Source organism: Procambarus clarkii, chromosome 46, assembly GCF_040958095.1.
Source record: "Procambarus clarkii isolate CNS0578487 chromosome 46, FALCON_Pclarkii_2.0, whole genome shotgun sequence".
NCBI lineage: Eukaryota > Metazoa > Arthropoda > Malacostraca > Decapoda > Cambaridae > Procambarus > Procambarus clarkii.
This window is the reverse complement of record NC_091195.1, coordinates 19482016-19501326: the sequence shown is the minus strand read 5'-3', so window position 1 is coordinate 19501326 and position 19311 is coordinate 19482016. Positions and strand designations below refer to the sequence as shown.

General features: G+C 43.2%; 1 protein-coding gene across 4 annotated transcripts in view; it reads left to right on the top strand.

Annotated features, from left to right (window-relative positions):
• The window catches only part of LOC123770484 (apolipoprotein D), a 32491-nt gene extending 18358 nt beyond the window's left edge, over positions 1-14133 (top strand). Inside the window, exons 3-8 of one of the 4 annotated variants that reach the window (XM_045762381.2) lie at positions 1926-2014; positions 4004-4096; positions 7563-7789; positions 9791-10005; positions 11927-12019; positions 12776-14133. In XM_045762381.2, coding sequence (XP_045618337.2) covers positions 1926-2014; positions 4004-4096; positions 7563-7789; positions 9791-10005; positions 11927-12019; positions 12776-12881 — 823 coding nt within the window. In that variant the 3' untranslated portion in view covers positions 12882-14133. Of the gene's footprint in view, positions 1-1925; positions 2015-4003; positions 4097-7562; positions 7790-9778; positions 10006-11926; positions 12029-12775 lie in introns of all 4 variants that reach the window. The other 3 variants (XM_045762380.2, XM_045762383.2, XM_045762382.2) reach the window with 3 other exon arrangements.
• Positions 14134-19311: the final 5178 nt, after the last annotated feature.

The window sequence follows — 19311 nt, the reverse complement described above, 5'->3', positions numbered from 1 at the left end:
ACCACAGGATCAGTGCTGTAGCTGCCCCGTAACAACATAACCACAGGATCAGTGCTGTAGCTGCCCCGTAACAACACAACCACAGGATCAGTGCTGTAGCTGCCCCGTAACAACATAACCACAGGATCAGTGCTGTAGCTGCCCCGTAACAACAACATAACCACAGGATCAGTGCTGTAGCTGCCCCGTAACAACATAACCACAGGATCAGTGCTGTAGCTGCCCCGTAACAACATAACCACAGGATCAGTGCTGTAGCTGCCCCGTAACAACAACATAACCACAGGATCAGTGCTGTAGCTGCCCCCTAACAACAACATAACCACAGGATCAGTGCTGTAGCTGCCCCGTAACAACATAACCACAGGATCAGTGCTGTAGCTGCCCCGTAACAACAACATAACCACAGGATCAGTGCTGTAGCTGCCCCCTAACAACAACATAACCACAGGATCAGTGCTGTAGCTGCCCCCTAACAACAACATAACCACAGGATCAGTGCTGTAGCTGCCCCGTAACAACATAACCACAGGATCAGTGCTGTAGCTGCCCCGTAACAACAACATAACCACAGGATCAGTGCTGTAGCTGCCCCGTAACAACATAACCACAGGATCAGTGCTGTAGCTGCCCCGTAACAACATAACCACAGGATCAGTGCTGTAGCTGCCCCGTAACAACAACATAACCACAGGATCAGTGCTGTAGCTGCCCCCTAACAACAACATAACCACAGGATCAGTGCTGTAGCTGCCCCCTAACAACATAACCACAGGATCAGTGCTGTAGCTGCCCCGTAACAACAACATAACCACAGGATCAGTGCTGTAGCTGCCCCCTAACAACAACATAACCACAGGATCAGTGCTGTAGCTGCCCCCTAACAACAACAACAACAACGTTTCTAAACATTGTAATAATGTAAAATGTTTAAAACTAACATAATATTTGCTGGGATACGAGTAACTTGTTTTTTCAGTATATTATAATAAAGCTTCATATGACGTGTAATACACCGAATCAATACATGCCAGGGACGAGACGTTTCGGTCGGTCTCGGACCCCGTGCCGCTACTTTCATACGTATTCACCTAGTTGCGCTTGCGGGGGTTGAGCTTTAGCTCTTTGGTCCCGCCTCTCAAGTGGTGTACGTGTGGGTTCAGTTGTCACCTTATTGTGTCTGTGTCCGCTGGACTTATGATCCTGTGGTCCCGGGTTCGATCGCATGCGCCGGCGAGAAACAATGGGCAGAGTTTCTTTCACCCTATGCCCCTGTTACCTAGCAGTAAATAGGTACCTGGGTGTTAGTCAGCTGTCACGGGCTGCTTCCTGGGGGTGGAGGCCTGGTCGAGGACCGGGCCGCGGGGACACTAAAGCCCCGAAATCATCTCAAAGAAGATATTCAATGTATTATGTTCATATCTTCTTGAGATGATTTCGGGGCTTTAGTGTCCCCGCGGCCCGGTCCTCGACCAGGCCTCCACCCCCAGGAAGCAGCCCGTGACAGCTGACTAACACCCAGGTACCTAATTTACTGCTAGGTAACAGGGCCATAGGGTGAAAGAAACTCTGCCCATTGTTTCTCGCCGGCGCCTGGGATCGAACCCAGGACCACAGGATCACAAGTCCCGCGTGCTGTCCGCTCGGCCGACCGGCTCCCTATGTGCGTCTCTCATATAGTTTCAGTAATAACAAGATTTATTACGATATTAATTGTTCTTTAAATGTTTCACTGGTTGTTATATTGATAAAATAGTTGTCATATACTGTTGTAATTAAGTCTCGCTAAAATGGACAAATATGATCAAAATATTGTTTATCATAATAATTGACCCATTGACAGTAATATTTGATTTTTGTTATGATTATGGTTGTTTGACTTGGATATTGACCCTGAATGGCTCTATAACTGTTTGACCTTTCAGCACTGGACGAGTAGAGGAATACGACTCCCAGCTGACTTTACAAGGCCCAGCCAAGCCCTCGCTCATAAAGTACACTATTCCTCTTACTTGTGAGTACCACTCTTATAATAATAATAATAATAATAATAATAATTTTATTTAGGTAAGGTACATACATAAAGAGATTTTACAAAGTTTGTTGGCTTTATAGATAGAGCTAGTACATACAATGCCTAAAGCCACTATTACGCAAAGCGTTTCGGGCAGGCGTTTCTTCCTTGTTCCTAGTACCTTGAAGTAACAGGGAGGAAATTATCAGGGAAAGCAGATGAGATGATGAAGATTAAGCCAGCCAAAAGGTGGCACGGGCATGAATAGCCCGTAAGTGGTGGCCCTTTTGAGCCATTACCAGTATCAAGAGCTGATACTGGAGATCTGTGGAGGTGCGACTGCACCCTGCGTGACGGGAGATGTCTCCCGTGAATGTGTCCAGTGGCAGGGGAAAGCACCAAGTCATTACGACTATATAGCACTGGGAAGGGATAAGGATTTGGGATGGGACGGGGGGAAGGAATGGTGCCCAACCACTTTGACAGTCGGGGAATGAACGCCGACCTGCATGAAGCGAGTCCGTCGCTCTTCTGTCCAACCGAAGTGGTTGGGCCGTTAACATTAATAAGGAAAGAGTTAAGAGGCAAGTAACCTCCGCCCACCTGGAATGTTATAGTTCCCCTCTTCTTCTTCTTCTTCTGCTTCTGCTGCTGCTGCTGCTGCTACGTACTGAGGAGTTAGCGATCCACGTCATGTTAAGTGTCAACTGAACAAATCCACAAGGGCCGTGACGAGGGTTCGAACCCGAGTCCTCGAGAATCCCAGACGCTGCCCTAATCAACCATACCAAAGTACAGCGATTAGTTGGGCCTCGTGCGCATGGGGTCGCCAGTTCGAATCTCCTAGTGCCCAGGCGAACGAATATAGTGTGGTTGACAATGTTGAGAGATCATTATATATCTATATATATATAGATATATATATATATATATATATATATATGTCGTATATATATATATATATATATATATATATGTCGTACCTAGTAGCCAGAACGCACATCTCAGCCTACTATGCAAGGCCCGATTAGCCTAATAAGCCAAGTTTTCATGAATTATTATATTTTCTCAATTTTTTTTCTTATGAAATGATAAAGCTACCCATTTCATTATGTATGACATCAATTTTTTTTTATTGGAGTTAAAATTAACGTAGATATATGACCGAACATAACCAACCCAACCTAACCTAACCTAACCCATCTCTATAGGTTAGGTTAGGTAGCCGAAAAAGATAGGTTAGGTAGTCGAAAAACAATTAATTCATTAAAACTTGGCTTATTAGGCAAATTTGGCCTTGTATAGTAGGCTGAGAAGTGAGTTCTGGTTACTAGGTACGACATATATATAATATATTATATTTATATATATATATATATATATATATATATATATATATATATATATATATATATATATATATATATATATATATATATATATATATATATATATATATATCTCCATCTATATAAGTCTCCGTGGTGCAGTGGTAAGACACTCGCCTGGCGTTCCGCGAGCGCTATGTCATGGGTTCGTATCCTGGCCGGGGAGGATTTACTGGGCGCAAATCCTTAACTGTAGCCTCTGTTTAACGCAACAGTAAAATGTGTACTTGGTTGTAACAACGATTCTTCGCGGCGGGGATCGTATTCCAGGGACTTGCCCGAAACGCTACGCGTACTAGTGGCTCTACAACAATGTAACAACTCTTGTATATATCTCCGTTCTCGCACTTTCTTAACCCATTATAGGTATAGGTTAAGTAATAATTGTAATTACGAAGCAATCAGATGCTTATCTTAACATACTAAGAAGGTTAGGTAAGGTCGGTGTTTTCTATGAAGCTTTTCAAGGTAAACTAGTATGTTTAGTATGTCACATAGGCACATATTTAATAAGTCAATATTGACTATACGAAAGTGCGAGAACGGGTTGCAAGCTCCTCATACCCACAGTAGCCATTTAACATGTTTTTCCTCATGACAGTTATGGAGGACGAGTTCCAGGTGCTGGCCACCGACTACGAGAGCTTCTCACTCGAGTACAAGTGTGACCCCAACGGTCTACTGGAGAAGACTGGTGAGTCTCCAAGAGGGAGGAGGAGGAGATGTGTACCCACTTAAGAGGGAGGAGGAGATGTATACCTACTTAAGAGGGAGGAGGAGATGTATACCTACTTAAGAGGGAGGAGGAGGAGATGTGTACCCACTTAAGAGGGAGGAGGAGATGTATACCTACTTAAGAGGGAGGAGGAGATGTGTACCTACTTAAGAGGGAGGTGGAGGAGATGTATACCTACTTAAGAGGGAGGAGGAGGAGATGTGTACCTACTTAAGAGGGAGGAGGAGGAGATGTATACCTACTTAAGAGGGAGGAGGAGGAGATGTATACCTACTTAAGAGGGAGGAGGAGGAGATGTGTACCTACTTAAGAGGGAGGTGGAGGAGATGTATACCTACTTAAGAGGGAGGAGGAGGAGATGTATACCTACTTAAGAGGGAGGTGGAGATGTATACCTACTTAAGAGGGAGGAGGGGGAGATGTATACCTACTTAAGAGGGAGGAGGGGGAGATGTATACCTACTTAAGAGGGAGGAGGAGATGTATACCTACTTAAGAGGGAGGTGGAGGAGATGTGTACCCACTTAAGAGGGAGGAGGGGGAGATGTATACCTACTTAAGAGGGAGGAGGGGGAGATGTATACCTACTTAAGAGGGAGGAGGAGATGTATACCTACTTAAGAGGGAGGAGGAGATGTGTACCCACTTAAGAGGGAGGAGGAGGAGATGTGTACCTACTTAAGAGGGAGGAGGAGATGTGTACCCACTTAAGAGGGAGGAGGAGATGTATACCTACTTAAGAGGGAGGAGGGGGAGATGTGTACCTACTTAAGAGGGAGGAGGGGGAGATGTATACCTACTTAAGAGGGAGGAGGAGGAGATGTGTACCTACTTAAGAGGGAGGTGGAGATGTATACCTACTTAAGAGGGAGGAGGAGATGTGTACCTACTTAAGAGGGAGGAGGAGATGTATACCTACTTAAGAGGGAGGAGGAGATGTGTACCTACTTAAGAGGGAGGTGGAGATGTATACCTACTTAAGAGGGAGGAGGAGATGTGTACCTACTTAAGAGGGAGGAGGAGATGTATACCTACTTAAGAGGGAGGAGGAGATGTATACCTACTTAAGAGGGAGGAGGAGATGTATACCTACTTAAGAGGGAGGAGGAGATGTATACCTACTTAAGAGGGAGGAGGGGGAGATGTATACCTACTTAAGAGGGAGGAGGGGGAGATGTGTACCTACTTAAGAGGGAGGAGGAGATGTATACCTACTTAAGAGGGAGGAGGAGATGTGTACCTACTTAAGAGGGAGGAGATGTATACCTACTTAAGAGGGAGGAGGGGGAGATGTGTACCTACTTAAGAGGGAGGAGGAGATGTATACCTACTTAAGAGGGAGGAGGAGATGTGTACCTACTTAAGAGGGAGGAGGAGATGTATACCTACTTAAGAGGGAGGTGGAGGAGATGTGTACCTACTTAAGAGGGAGGAGGAGATGTGTACCTACTTAAGAGGGAGGAGGGGGAGATGTATACCTACTTAAGAGGGAGGAGGAGATGTGTACCTACTTAAGAGGGAGGAGGAGATGTATACCTACTTAAGAGGGAGGAGGAGATGTGTACCTACTTAAGAGGGAGGAGGAGATGTGTACCTACTTAAGAGGGAGGAGGAGATGTATACCTACTTAAGAGGGAGGAGGGGGAGATGTATACCTACTTAAGAGGGAGGAGGAGGAGATGTATACCTACTTAAGAGGGAGGAGGAGGAGATGTGTACCTACTTAAGAGGGAGGAGGAGGAGATGTGTAGCTACTTAAGAGGGAGGAGGGGGAGATGTGTACCTACTTAAGAGGGAGGAGGAGGAGATGTGTACCTACTTAAGAGGGAGGAGGTGGAGATGTGTACCTACTTAAGAGGGAGGAGGAGATGTGTACCTACTTAAGATTCCCGTTGTGAAGAACAAGTATTGTTAGGCATCTTGAGGGTCTCCAAGGTCAACAACTGATCCTCCCCAGGATGCAACCCACAACAATTGGCTGACTCCTGGGTACCTATTTACTGATAGGTGAACAAGAGGCATTAGGTGATCGGAAACATGTCTAAATGCAGGAATTGAACGTGGAACCTCTCGGTTATGAACCAACTGTGCTCGTCAATGCACATTTTCTTTGGCAAGGTTGTATTTGAAGTGCCGGTCACGTTGACCAGACCACACACTAGAAGGTGAAGGGACGACCACGTTTCGGTCCGTCCTGGACCATTCTCCTCGACTTGAGAATGGTCCAGGGGCCAGATTCACGAAGCAGTTACGCAAGCACTTACGAACGTGTACATCTTTCCTCAATCTTTGACGGTTTTGGTTACATTTATTAAACAGTTTACAAGCACGAAAACTTGCCAATCAACTGTTGTTATTGTTATAAACAGCCTCCTGGTGCTTCGGAGCTCATTAACTGTTTAATAATTGTAAACAAAGTCGCCAAAGATTGAGGAAAGATGTACAGGTTCGTAAGTGCTTTCGTGAATCTGGCCCCAGGATGGACCGAAACGTGGTCGTCCCTTCACCTTCTAGTGTGTGGTCTGGTTAACATACTTTAGCCCCGTTATTGTGACTCATCGCCTACAATGCTGGATACCTTAAATTACAACAACTCGACTTATTACTCGAGAGGTCGGGTTGATCTTTCTTTTTTTATCACTTTCTCGACTGGTACAAATGCGAGACATTTCTTCAGTTTTTTTCAATCAAATTCTTCCTCCTTTCAAGTTGGCACCCAAACAAAAGTGTAGCTCGAACTACTGACCTAGCTAATTTAGTTGACTTAGTCAGGGAGCCGGTCGGCCGAGCGGACAGCACACTGGACTTGTGATCCTGTGGTCACCGGGTTCGATCCCACGCGCCGGCGAGACAACCCGTTCTCGCAAATTTAATAAGTCAATATTGACTTATTAGTTGCGTGCATAGGTGACATACTAAACATAATAGTTTCCCTTGAAAAGCTTCATAGAAAACACCGACCTTACCTAACCTACTTAGTATGTTAAAATAAGCATCTTATAGCTTCGTAATTACAATGGTTACTTAACCTATTATAGGTATAGGTTAGGTAATAATTGTAATTACGAAGCAATAAGATGCTTATCTTAACATACTAAGTAGGTTAGGTAAGGTCGGTGTTTTCTATGAAGCTTTTCAAGGGAAACTATTATGTTAAGTATGTCACCTATGCACATATTTAATAAGTCAATATTGACTTATTAAATTTGCGAGAACGGGTTGGGCGAGAAACAATGGGCAGAGTTTCTTTCACCCTATGCCCCTGTTACCTAGCAGTAAAATAGGTACCTGGGTGTTAGTCAGCTGTCACGGGCTGCTTCCTGGGGGTGGAGGCTTGGTCGAGGACCGGGCCGCGGGGACACTAAAAAGCCCCGAAATCATCTCAAGATAGTCAACTCTCTGACCCATAACTCTCGCCATACAGAATCCATCTGGTTGCTGACACGTGAAAAGAACCCATCGCCGCTAGTGCTACAGAGGGCATACGCCATCATGCATCACCTGGGTGTCGACATCCGCAAGCTGGAGCGAGTTGACCAGACCTGCGGAGGCATTGACATTGACTTTGCACCCACACCCTATGACTATGACTACTACAATGCCAGCCCCCAGCCAGCTGACAACAGGCGGAATCACCAGCCTCAACAACAAGTAAGTTTACTGCTTCACCTCATTTATTTTAACATAGAAATCAGTTTTAGATTAAACCTCCTTGAAATATAAAAGTACCAGATTCACGAAGCAGTTACGCAAGTACTTACGAACGTGTACATCTTTCCTCAATCTTTGACGGCTTTGGTTACATTTATTAAACAGTTTACAAGCAGGAAAACTTGCCAATCAACTGTTGTTGTTGTTATAAACAGCCTCCTGGTGCTTCCGAGCTCATTAACTGTTTAATAATTGTAAACAAAGCCGCCAAAGATTGAGAAAAGATGGACAGGTTCGTAAGTGCTTGCGTAACTGCTTAGTGAATCTGGCCCCATATTTGCAGCATATAAGATGCATCTAATTGCCCGAACTAAAATGCTGTGTGTTAGTGGCTTTGTAAGAATGTAAAAACACCAATACATTATGACGTATGTACGCTCACAAACCCATTGTACCGTTTTGTAAATAAATAGTTTACAAGGATATTTTGAGAAACTATTAAGTGTTTCATGTAAATCTATTGAAATAATTTTTTATTTTTGTAAGGGGAAAAACATGATTTTGTGCATATAAATCAAAATAACCATTTTGTTAGGATGCATATTTTTGGTCTGAATCTATCTGCCGGCAAAATACAGTAATATAGTACTTGGGTGAACTAAATAGAACTAGAAATGAATAGTACTTGGGTGAACTAGATGAACTAGAAATAGTATGTCTTAGTTCTGAGACACAGGCGAGACCCACCTGTGTAAAGAGGAATGATTTATTCTCATTCTCATTCTCTCTCCTCTCTCTCTCTGTCTCTCTCTCTCTCTGTCTGTCTCTCTCTCTCTGTCTGTCTCTCTCTCTCTCTCTCTCTGTCTCTCTCTCTCTCTCGAGAATTTCCTGTATATAATAAGATACTGTTTTGATAGACAAAAATTTCAACAATTGGGGTACAGCATTTGTCCCAAAGAATCATCTACTCATCGAGATGTTAAGATTTGTGATAGGAACATTGGGCACGTTTCCTATCACCTAATGCTTATGTTCACTTGGCAGTAAATAGGTATCTGGGAGTTAGTCAACTGTTGGGTTGCAGCCAGGGAAGGATCAGTAGTTATTAAAAGAAAGCACCAAGCAGAGGAGACTTATGTAGCACCATCAGTGTCGCTGGATATTCAATAGGTACTAAATATCACTGAGGATGCCGCAACCCGTTCTCGCACTTTCTTACAGTCAATATTGACTTATTAAATAGGTGCATATGTGACATACTAATTTATTGTGAATATTTTAGTTTACCTTGAAAAGCTTCATAGAAAACACCAACAAAACACCGTCCTTACCTAACCTTCTTAGTATGTTAAGATAAGCATCTGATTGCTTTGTAATTACAGTTATTACTTGACCTATACCTATAATAGGTCAAGTAATAATTGTAATTAAGAAGAAGCAATAAGATGCTTATCTTAACATACTAAGAAGGTTAGGTAAAGTCGGTGTTTTCTATGAAGCTTTTCAAGGTAAACTAAAATATTCACAATAAATTAGTATGTCACATATGCACCTATTTAATAAGTCAATATTGACTATACGAAAGTGCGAGAACGAGAATGCCAATATGAGAGCAAATGTACACAAGATAGGAGCCGGTCGGCTGAGCGGACAGCACGCTGGACTTGTGATCCTGTGGTCCCGGGTTCGATCCCAGGCGCCGGCGAGAAACAATGGGCAGAGTTTCTTTCACCCTATGCCCCTGTTACCTAGCAGTAAAATAGGTACCTGGGTGTTAGTCAGCTGTCACGGGCTGCTTCCTGGGGGTGGAGGCCTGGTCGAGGACCGGGCCGCGGGGACACTAAAGCCCCGAAATCATCTCAAGATAACCTCAAGAAGATGAGCAATATTGAAGGTATAGGATTAACTAGGGATTCTATAGAGGGCCATTTAGAAAGCAATAAATGTGTATTTCAGTAAATGTGCATTTCAGTTAAGCTTATCAAACAGGAATATTACCAGTATGATGACTACTACACGCAAGAATACCAGCCCAGCAGCTCCCAAGCTCAGACCCAACTCCAGTCCAGCCAGCTCATCCAATCCACTAAGCCCATCCAGTCTGCCCAACTTGTCCAGTTAGGACAGTCTGCAGAGTCTCCATCTAACCACTTCGCTGTGTCTTATCCTCCTCAACACACTGACAGCAATGTTCGTCGCAGAACTCGCCCCAACAGGTATGTTTATACTCTACACACACAATATAACTAGCCACGAAGGTGCATGTAGCAGCTGCATAATTTTTCCTAATATTTTCAATTTTACAAATGGGATGAACCTGATACTTTAAACTTGGCCAATAGTGATTCCATGATCCTCCAGTCCTAATATTGTTTTCAATTTTACAAATGGGATGAACCTGATACTTTAAACTTGGCCAATAGTGATTACATGACCCTCCAGTCCTAATATTGTTTTCAATTTTACAAATGGGATGAACCTGATACTTTAAACTTGGCCAATAGTGATTCCATGATCCTCCAGTCCTAATACTAATACAAGCACATCTTTTACTCGCCGGCTTGTCAAGCACCGTGATGCTATCTGCATACCTTTACACTCCAGCTTTGCATGGTCTGTCAATTGGTTTATACAAATATTTCAATGGCAAGATGGTTTAAGTATTCACAGTAGAACATAATGAAAGTCTAAATGTTTAAGGAATAGGGCATCCTTGCTCTTTGGGAAAATGATGTTAATTAAATAGTGGATTAACACAGAAAATTGTTGATCCAATTTTGATAGTCGGTAAGAGCATATTTTACCTAATGGCTGTACTCCAAATCACTTTCAGTACTGTTGAACAAAGTACTGTATGGTAGTATTAAATTGAATATTTACAAAAGAGTATTTGGGGGACAATGGTATCAGAGGATATGGGAGTTGGAGTACCCTCCATTGTTGTAGTAAACTCATTGGTCACATCACATGTGAGAGAACCTGGGTTCCTATCTAGTCAGAATGGGACACTTGGGCAGTATTCCTTTATGCAAATACCCAGTAATAAATGAGGACCCAGATATAAAGAAGAGCTGGTGGATTGTGCTGTGGGAAAATGGTGCAGTATAATCAAATCAGGTCCGGTATCTTACCGGACCGATTTGATCTGGTATCTTACCCGAGGCCTATATCCCAATATCAAAAGTTACTAGTGACTGCCATCTCCATGGACACCTGGGGCCAAATTCACGAAAGCACTTATGCAAGCACTTACGAACGTGTCCATCTTTCCACAATCTTTGACGGCTTTGGTTACATTTATTAAACAGTTTACAAGCATGAAAACTTGCCAATCAACTGTTGTTATTGTTATAAACAGCTTCCTGGTGCTTCGGAGCTCACTAACTATTTAATAATTGTAAACAAAGCCGCCAAAGATTGAGAAAAGATGTATAGGTTTGTAAGTGCTTTTGTGAATCTGGCCCCTGATGTGCCAGCCTAGCACAGTACTGGAAGGGGCCCCCAACTCTCAGCAAGTTACTTTTTTAGCACAGTGGAATTACAAGAATGTGATAAGTCTGAGAAAATATTAATGCAATATGCTGGGATTGAACCCTTGTCTGCAGCTGATTAGGTTGTAGCATACTTAGCGGATCATGTTCCAGCATCCCTGTAGTATGGAAACTATTTGCTATTGAAGTTGGAGTATATTAATACTATACAGGGTTATACTCTATACTGAATTTCACATACTCAATACAGTATAACCCTATACATTAGATACAGAAAATGATTAATAGAGAAATATTTAATTACAATTTATTTTTTTATGTATTCTCTCTTGGTCAGAAATTCTTTAAATGTCCTCTAGTATATTTGCCTATGTATGAGCTTGTACGTTGGCCTACTCCAGAAGTTAACCTTAAATTTTCCTATTTGCACCGTCTTGTATGGCTTGCCCTCTTTGGCATAAAGAATATCTTATATGTAGCTGCTTGGATTAGTAAAAAAAAATATATGTACTGCACTCTTGTTTGATTTTTAGTTTATTTGACCCTCTGCATAATGTATTAATCTATTCACAGCATTGTTTTCCTGTAGTCACCCATGTCGGAATATTTCCTTACGTAGCGCCTGAAGTGTTCAATTGCCTTGCAGGTATAACCCTCCTCTCTCTAGCTCTGCACATGACTATGAGCCTCTCTCGTCTCCTACTGACAGCGACTCTGGCTACTACGGGCCTGATGGCAGGTAAATAACGTACGTGACTCGCAGGTGTTGCTGTCTGTAGCCTTACTTAACCTATTATAGGTATAGGTTAAGTAATAATTGTAATTACAAGGCAATAAGATCCTTATCTTAACATACTAAGGAGGTTAGGTAAGGTCGGTGTTTTCTATGAAGCTTTTCAAGGTAAACTAGTATGTTTAGTATGTCACATATGCACGTATTAAATAAGTCAATATTGACTGTAAGGAAGTGCGAGAACGGGTTGCACAATAGCCAGTCTTTTTAACATGTTAATTGTTCCCTGTCTTAGGATTCGCCTGTTAGTCCAGTAAGTACTGGACTAACAGGCACAGTTTTCTACAACAAATTTGTTTTTGTATTACGAGCGCTTGTTGTGTAATAGCGCGTTCACACACTTCTTTACATGCTTAATGTTTATCTGAAGTAGATAGAATTCTTTGTTTAACGTATTTTTCCATACAACTGTTGTCAGTGGTGTGTGATCCTTTCTTTACTTTCTTCTGGTTTAAGGAAATGTAAAGCTCTTTTCCATTTATTTGATTCACAATGTCTATTGTTCATATTCTGAAGAGTAGAAATTAGCTTGCTGGAAATACCCTACTAGTCAAATCAGCATATGTATATATAAATTACATACAAAAATCATATAAATGTTTCCCACTTAAGTATTTTAAATACCGATAATTTATTATGCCAAAATTTGAACCTCGTGTTTGTAATCGTGAAATGCTGTATATAAACGTTATTAATTTGCAGGAAACCCAATGTGAAGCGTCAGTCCATTCCCACTGATGAACGCATCACCCTTGGACAGTCCCTGGCCACCCGCCTCTGGCATGTCCTCCACTCCCGTGTCCGCTAGTCATCAGCCATTAATGACTTGTGACCAACTTTGAACATCGACAACCATGATGAACATTGAACATCGACTGTGACACATGCTGCCAGTCTCATCTTTGTAACCTCTGCCAGATTCACAAAGCAGTTACGCCAGCACTTACGAACCTGTCCATCTTTTCTCAATCTTTGGCGACTTTGTTTACAATTATTAAACAGTTAATGAGCTCCGAAGCACCAGGAGGCTGTTTATAACAATAACAACAGTTGATTGGCAAGTTTTCCTGCTTGTAAACTGTTCAATAAATGTAACCAAAGCCGTCAAAGATTGAGGAAAGATGTACACGTTCGTAAGTGCTTGCGTAACTGCTTCGTGAATCTGGCTTCTTGGTTCCAGTCTTCTCCCTCCCTTTCACATCTGCCCTGATCCTAGACTGTGGTATCTTGTGAGTTAGTTTAATTCTCCTGTGGATTCAATCTAGTATCCAGTGATGCTCAGTCTATAGTGGTTTCTGTGGCCCTCGGAATACCTTGCTCCCACACTGTTAAAAGCACCCGCAGCAAAGTTTGCGTATTTGTATATAGAGTTGCTCATCTTCAAGTTGTTAAATATGAATTTGCAAATTACAAATTACATATATTGTACTGTGATGGAAAGATATTGTTGAATTGGCATACATGATCTGCTCAATAAAGCTAACAATGAGCAATCTTTATAAGCAGGCAATGAGTCACAATAACGTGGCTGAAGTATGTTGACCAGACCACACACTAGAAGTTGAAGGGACGACGACGTTTCGGTCCATCCTGGACCATTCTCAAGTCGATGAGAATGGTCCAGGACGGACCGAAACGTCGTCGTCCCTTCACTGTCTAGTGTGTGGTCTGGTCAACAATCTTAAAGCCTGTATTTTGTTGGAAGGACATTTTAATTGACAATTTATGCAGCGTGTGATATCCTGTATGTTAAGAGTACAAATTTATTGTTGAAACATTGTTGACATTTTTGTATGGACTCAAGTTTTATCTTTTTGAATCTTACATTATTTGACCTGCTGGTTAGGTTGAATCTGCTTCTATACTATTTATTATTATTTATTTACGTCATACGAACTATAGGTGTTCAGCACGTAGCCAGAATATGTATATACTCTACTGTTCAACTCTAACATATGGCTTCACATTTATTTAACGCTGCTACCGTGTTATTCCTGGGTCTTCTATGGTGCTATTTTCACATGCAGTATATACTGTACAAAATAAAAGTAAATCATAAATGCTTTCTTCTAATTCCCCAAATTTCCTTCGTTAGTTTGAAAATTGCCTTTGTTATTAAATGATTTACGAGACTGTACCAATTAAGCAACAACATCTGTATTGAAACGACTGAGGATTTTATACAAGGGGCCTGACAGGTGAGTGGACAGTGCTTCGGATTCGTAGTCCTGAGGTTTCGGGTTCGATCCCCGGTGGAGGCAGAGAAAAATAGGCAAAAAGTTTCTTTCACCCTAATGCCCCTGTTACCTAGCAGGAAATAGGAACCTGGGAGTTAGACAGCTGCTACAGGCTGCTTCCTGGGGATGTGTAACAAAAAAAAAAGAGACCTGGTCGAGGACCGGGCCGCGGGGACGCTAAGCCCCGAAATCATCTCAAGATAACGTGTTGGGTAGAAAATGCAGGAAGGTTAAAGAGGAAACTTTGGCTTTTGGGGCAAGGTGACCACAGGAACATTGTCGGTGCGAGACAGTGCAAACTCTCGTGCATAAAATGTTGTTGTTCAGCGTTGGTAGAAACACTTCTCACCTTCTGTGGTTGAATGTTCAATAACTTACTGTGGAAATCGACAAAATCCCATTAGAAATCTACAAAATACCCATGTACTCAGCCTTGAGGTCCGAACTCCTGGAATCTCTATAATAATACAGAAAAATAACGTACCAGTAGCACGAGCGCTCGATGCAATATGGAGAGATATCATAAGCACTTAAATCAGCAGTTTTAACTACACAATAAAGGTAGCAAAGCATTAGCTAAAACCTTTACCCCACTTGTATTAACATCACGCACAAAATTTTTGAGTGATTAGGAATCAAACCTCCAGTTTTATGGAAAACAACAAACTTTACAACCCAGGTCAACGTGGATTTAGAGCAGAAAGATCTCGTCTTTCACATCAGCCGGGCTGTGGTGGGTATGTGGCCCTGCGGGCCGCTCCAAGCAACAGCCTGGTGGACCAAGCTCTCACAAGTCAAGCCTGGCCTCGGGCCGGGCTTGGGCAGTAGAAGAACTCCCAGAACCCCATCAACCAGGTATATGTGGGCCTGCGGGCCGCTCCAAGCAACAGCCTGGTGGACCAAACTCTCACAAGTCAAGCCTGGCCTCGGGCCGGGCTTGGGCAGTAGAAGAACTCCCAGAACCCCATCATGCAGGTATATGTGGGCCTGCGGGCCGCTCCAAGCAACAGCCTGGTGGACCAAACTCTCACAAGTCAAGCCTGGCCTCGGGCCGGGCTTGGGCAGTAGAACAACTCCCAGAACCCCATCATGCAGGTATATGTGGGCCTGTGGGCCGCTCCAAGCAACAGCCTGGTGGACCAAGCTCTCACAAGTCAAGCCTGGCCTCGGGCCGGGCTTGGGCAGTAGAACAACTCCCAGAACCCCATCATGCAGGTATATGTGGGCCTGCGGGCCGCTCCAAGCAACAGCCTGGTGGACCAAGCTCTCACAAGTCAAGCCTGGCCTCGGGCCGGGCTTGGGCAGTAGAACAACTCCCAGAACCCCATCATGCAGGTATATGTGGGCCTGCGGGCCGCTCCAAGCAACAGCCTGGTGGACCAAGCTCTCACAAGTCAAGCCTGGCCTCGGGCCGGGCTTGGGCAGTAGAACAACTCCCAGAACCCCATCAACCAGGTATATGTGGGCCTGCGGGCCGCTCCAAGCAACAGCCTGGTGGACCAAACTCTCACAAGTCAAGCCTGGCCTCGGGCCGGGCTTGGGCAGTAGAACAACTCCCAGAACCCCATCAACCAGGTATATGTGGGCCTGCGGGCCGCTCCAAGCAACAGCCTGGTGGACCAAACTCTCACAAGTCAAGCCTGGCCTCGGGCCGGGCTTGGGCAGTAGAACAACTCCCAGAACCCCATCAACCAGGTATATGTGGGCCTGCGGGCCGCTCCAAGCAACAGCCTGGTGGACCAAACTCTCACAAGTCAAGCCTGGCCTCGGGCCGGGCTTGGGCAGTAGAACAACTCCCAGAACCCCATCAACCAGGTATATGTGGGCCTGCGGGCCGCTCCAAGCAACAGCCTGGTGGACCAAACTCTCACAAGTCAAGCCTGGCCTCGGGCCGGGCTTGGGCAGTAGAACAGCTCCCAGAACCCCATCATGCAGGTATCAAGCACGTATCACAATTACCATTATAACAATCACAAGCATTACTTAAAAGAAAACAAAATGTAGATGCGGTATACACGGACTATGCAAAGGCATCTGATCAATGTGATCGTAAGAGTGATAGCCCATAAAATGTGATTAATATTAATAGGGTAAAAATAGGGTGATGGATTTTCCATTTCCCATCAAACAGAATGCAATGCAAGTCAAATAAAATTAAGTTCAAGGTCAGGGAAAAGCTCTGCACCTCAGGGCATAGTCCTTGCATCACTGCTCTTCCTCATTCTCATTTCAGATAGAGACAAAAATACAAGTTGCAGATCTTGTCATCCTATACAAAAAATACAAAAATCAGAATGATAACTCTAGAAGACGTTCCAAAATAAGACGAAACCAAATCTTTGATTGGGCATTGAAAAATAAAAAAAATTTAAGTGACAAATTACAGGTACAACGTACTTACGTAAAAATTAAAAACATGAAAATATACAGAGTATAAGATACAATCAGATCTACTCATAGGTGAAACACATCATATAAATGATCTGGGAATAACGATGTCTCTAGCCCAAATGTTTAGTGAGCATAACCAAGCAAATAGTGCCGGCCAGGAAAATGATAGGATAGATTATAACAATCTTCATATCTAAGAAATCCACCACAAAGCTCATACTATTCAAATATCTTGTGTTATGCCATCATAATTACTGCACGATACTCACTTGCCCTTTCAGAGCAGGAGAGATTGCCGAAATGGAGTACAGAGAAAATATACAGCATGATATTGTACAACATCGAACGACCGGGAGCCGGTCGGCCGAGCAGACAGCACGCTGGACTTGTGATCCTGTGGTCCTGGGTTCGATCCCAAGCACCGGCGAGAAACAATGGGCAGAGTTTCTTTCACCCTATGCCCCTGTTACCTAGCAGTAAAATAGGTACCTGGGTGTTAGTCAGCTGTCATGGGCTGCTTCCTGGGGGTGGAGGCCTGGTTGAGGACCGGGCCGCGGGGACACTAAAAAGCCCCGAAATCATCTCAAGATAACCTGGTAAATCACACCAGCAATCAGAAGGCCCGGTCAGAGACCGAGCTCCAGGGACATTGATTTTCAAAATTTCCAACAGGTGGTTAGTAGGTAGGTACATGATGAAGCACCTAAAATATTGGAAACATCTTAAAGCTCTCAAAATGTACTCTCTAGAAAGGAGACGAGAGGTTGCACATTACATACATGGAAGATACTGGAGGGGCCAAATTTGCACAGTGAAATAACAACATACAGGAATGAATGATATTGTAGGAAATGCAGAATAGAACCAGTGAGGAGTAGAGGTAACATAGGCACAATCAGAGAACACTGTATGAACATCAAAGACTATTCAATATGCTCCCAGCAAGCGTAAGAAATATTGTTACAAGCAAGCATAAGAAATATTGCTACAACAAAGGTACACTTCTAAAAAGACACCTTTCTGCAAGAAGTGCTGGACCAACCTGGCTGTAGTGGATACATGGCCTGTAGGCTGCACCAAGCAACAGCCTGTTGGACCAAGTTACCAAAAGTCAAACCTGGTCCCAGGCTAAGCATGGAAAGTACTCTCTCAAAGCCCACTTCAGCTATGAGCCAGGTACTGTATTATGATTGACAAAGGGGGGAAAAAAAAAAAGGATGGGCCTTGAAGATGCAGGACAGGTATAAATGGCCTTCCTTAACTGCAACATTTGCTACATTATTGGAGACAACCCCAAAATGGCTGTGCACCGAGTCAAACAATACCTAACTTTAAAATAAAACCATCTTTAAGCATATAAAATGGTATTTACTTCCACAAAACAAAATCATAGCACTAGGGAAAAATAACAAGGAAATCCATCAGCAGTGGAAATGTTCAAGGAAAAAGCCGTTTAGAATATCAAGTGAAGCCACAGTCTCCGTGGTGCAGTTGTAAGACACTCGCCTGGCGTTCCGCGAGCGCTATGTCATGGGTTCGTATCCTGGCCGGGGAGGATTTACTGGGCGCAAATCCTTAACTGTAGCCTCTGTTTAATCCAACAGTAAAATGTGTACTTGGTTGTAACAACGATTCTTCGCGGCGGGGATCGTATTCCAGGGACCTGCCCGAAACGCTACGCAAACTAGTGGCTCTAGAAGAATGTAACAACTCTTGTATATATCTCAAAAAAAAAAAAAAAATATGCAGTTGTAGTGGTAGAGTTACAATGTGCAATGTGTAGTGGTAAAACAAGGTACAATATCATATAATTGTGTTACTTGAGTTACATGGAAGTGATTCCAACTAGGTGTATAATATAAAAAAACTTTATACAAAAAATTAAGAAGGTTGAATTTAGAAATTAATTATGCACTAATCCATATTAATTTTGAAGCAATTCTTAAAGGAAGTAATTATTCAAAGACAGCACCGAGCTTTCCTAAATGAAGATTTAGTTAATGACCAGAGATATTACAGCCACACACACACTGTAGTTATCTAGAATTTGTTACTTTAAAGCTATTGTTAGGGGCAGCTACAGCACTGAGCCTGTGGTTGCTGTTAGGGGCAGCTACAGCACTGAGCCTGAGGTTATGTTGTTGTTGTTAGGGGCAGCTACAGCACTGAACCTGAGGTTATGTTGTTGTTGTTGTTAGGGGCAGCTACAGCACTGAGCCTGAGGTTCTGTTGTTGTTAGGGGCAGCTACAGCACGGAGCCTGAGGTGGTTGTTGTTAGGGGCAGCTACAGCACGGAGCCTGAGGTGGTTGTTGTTAAGGGCAGCTACAGCACGGAGCCTGAGGTGGTGGTTGTTAGGGGCAGTTACAGCACTTAAGGTTATGATACAAATTTATACAGTACATGACATGATCCAAAATGTAAAATTAAAATATATTTACCTGTAGCCTGTTTTGAGAGGAATTCATGCCTGGCTCAAGTGATAATCTGTTCTGTCAGACTGTTGCTTGCAGAAACTTGTATGATCTTTACCACCAGGCCGAGTTGACACCTACTGCACGAACTTGTCCAACTGTCCAACCTTGAGAGCCTCCACTTGTGTTCTCACGATA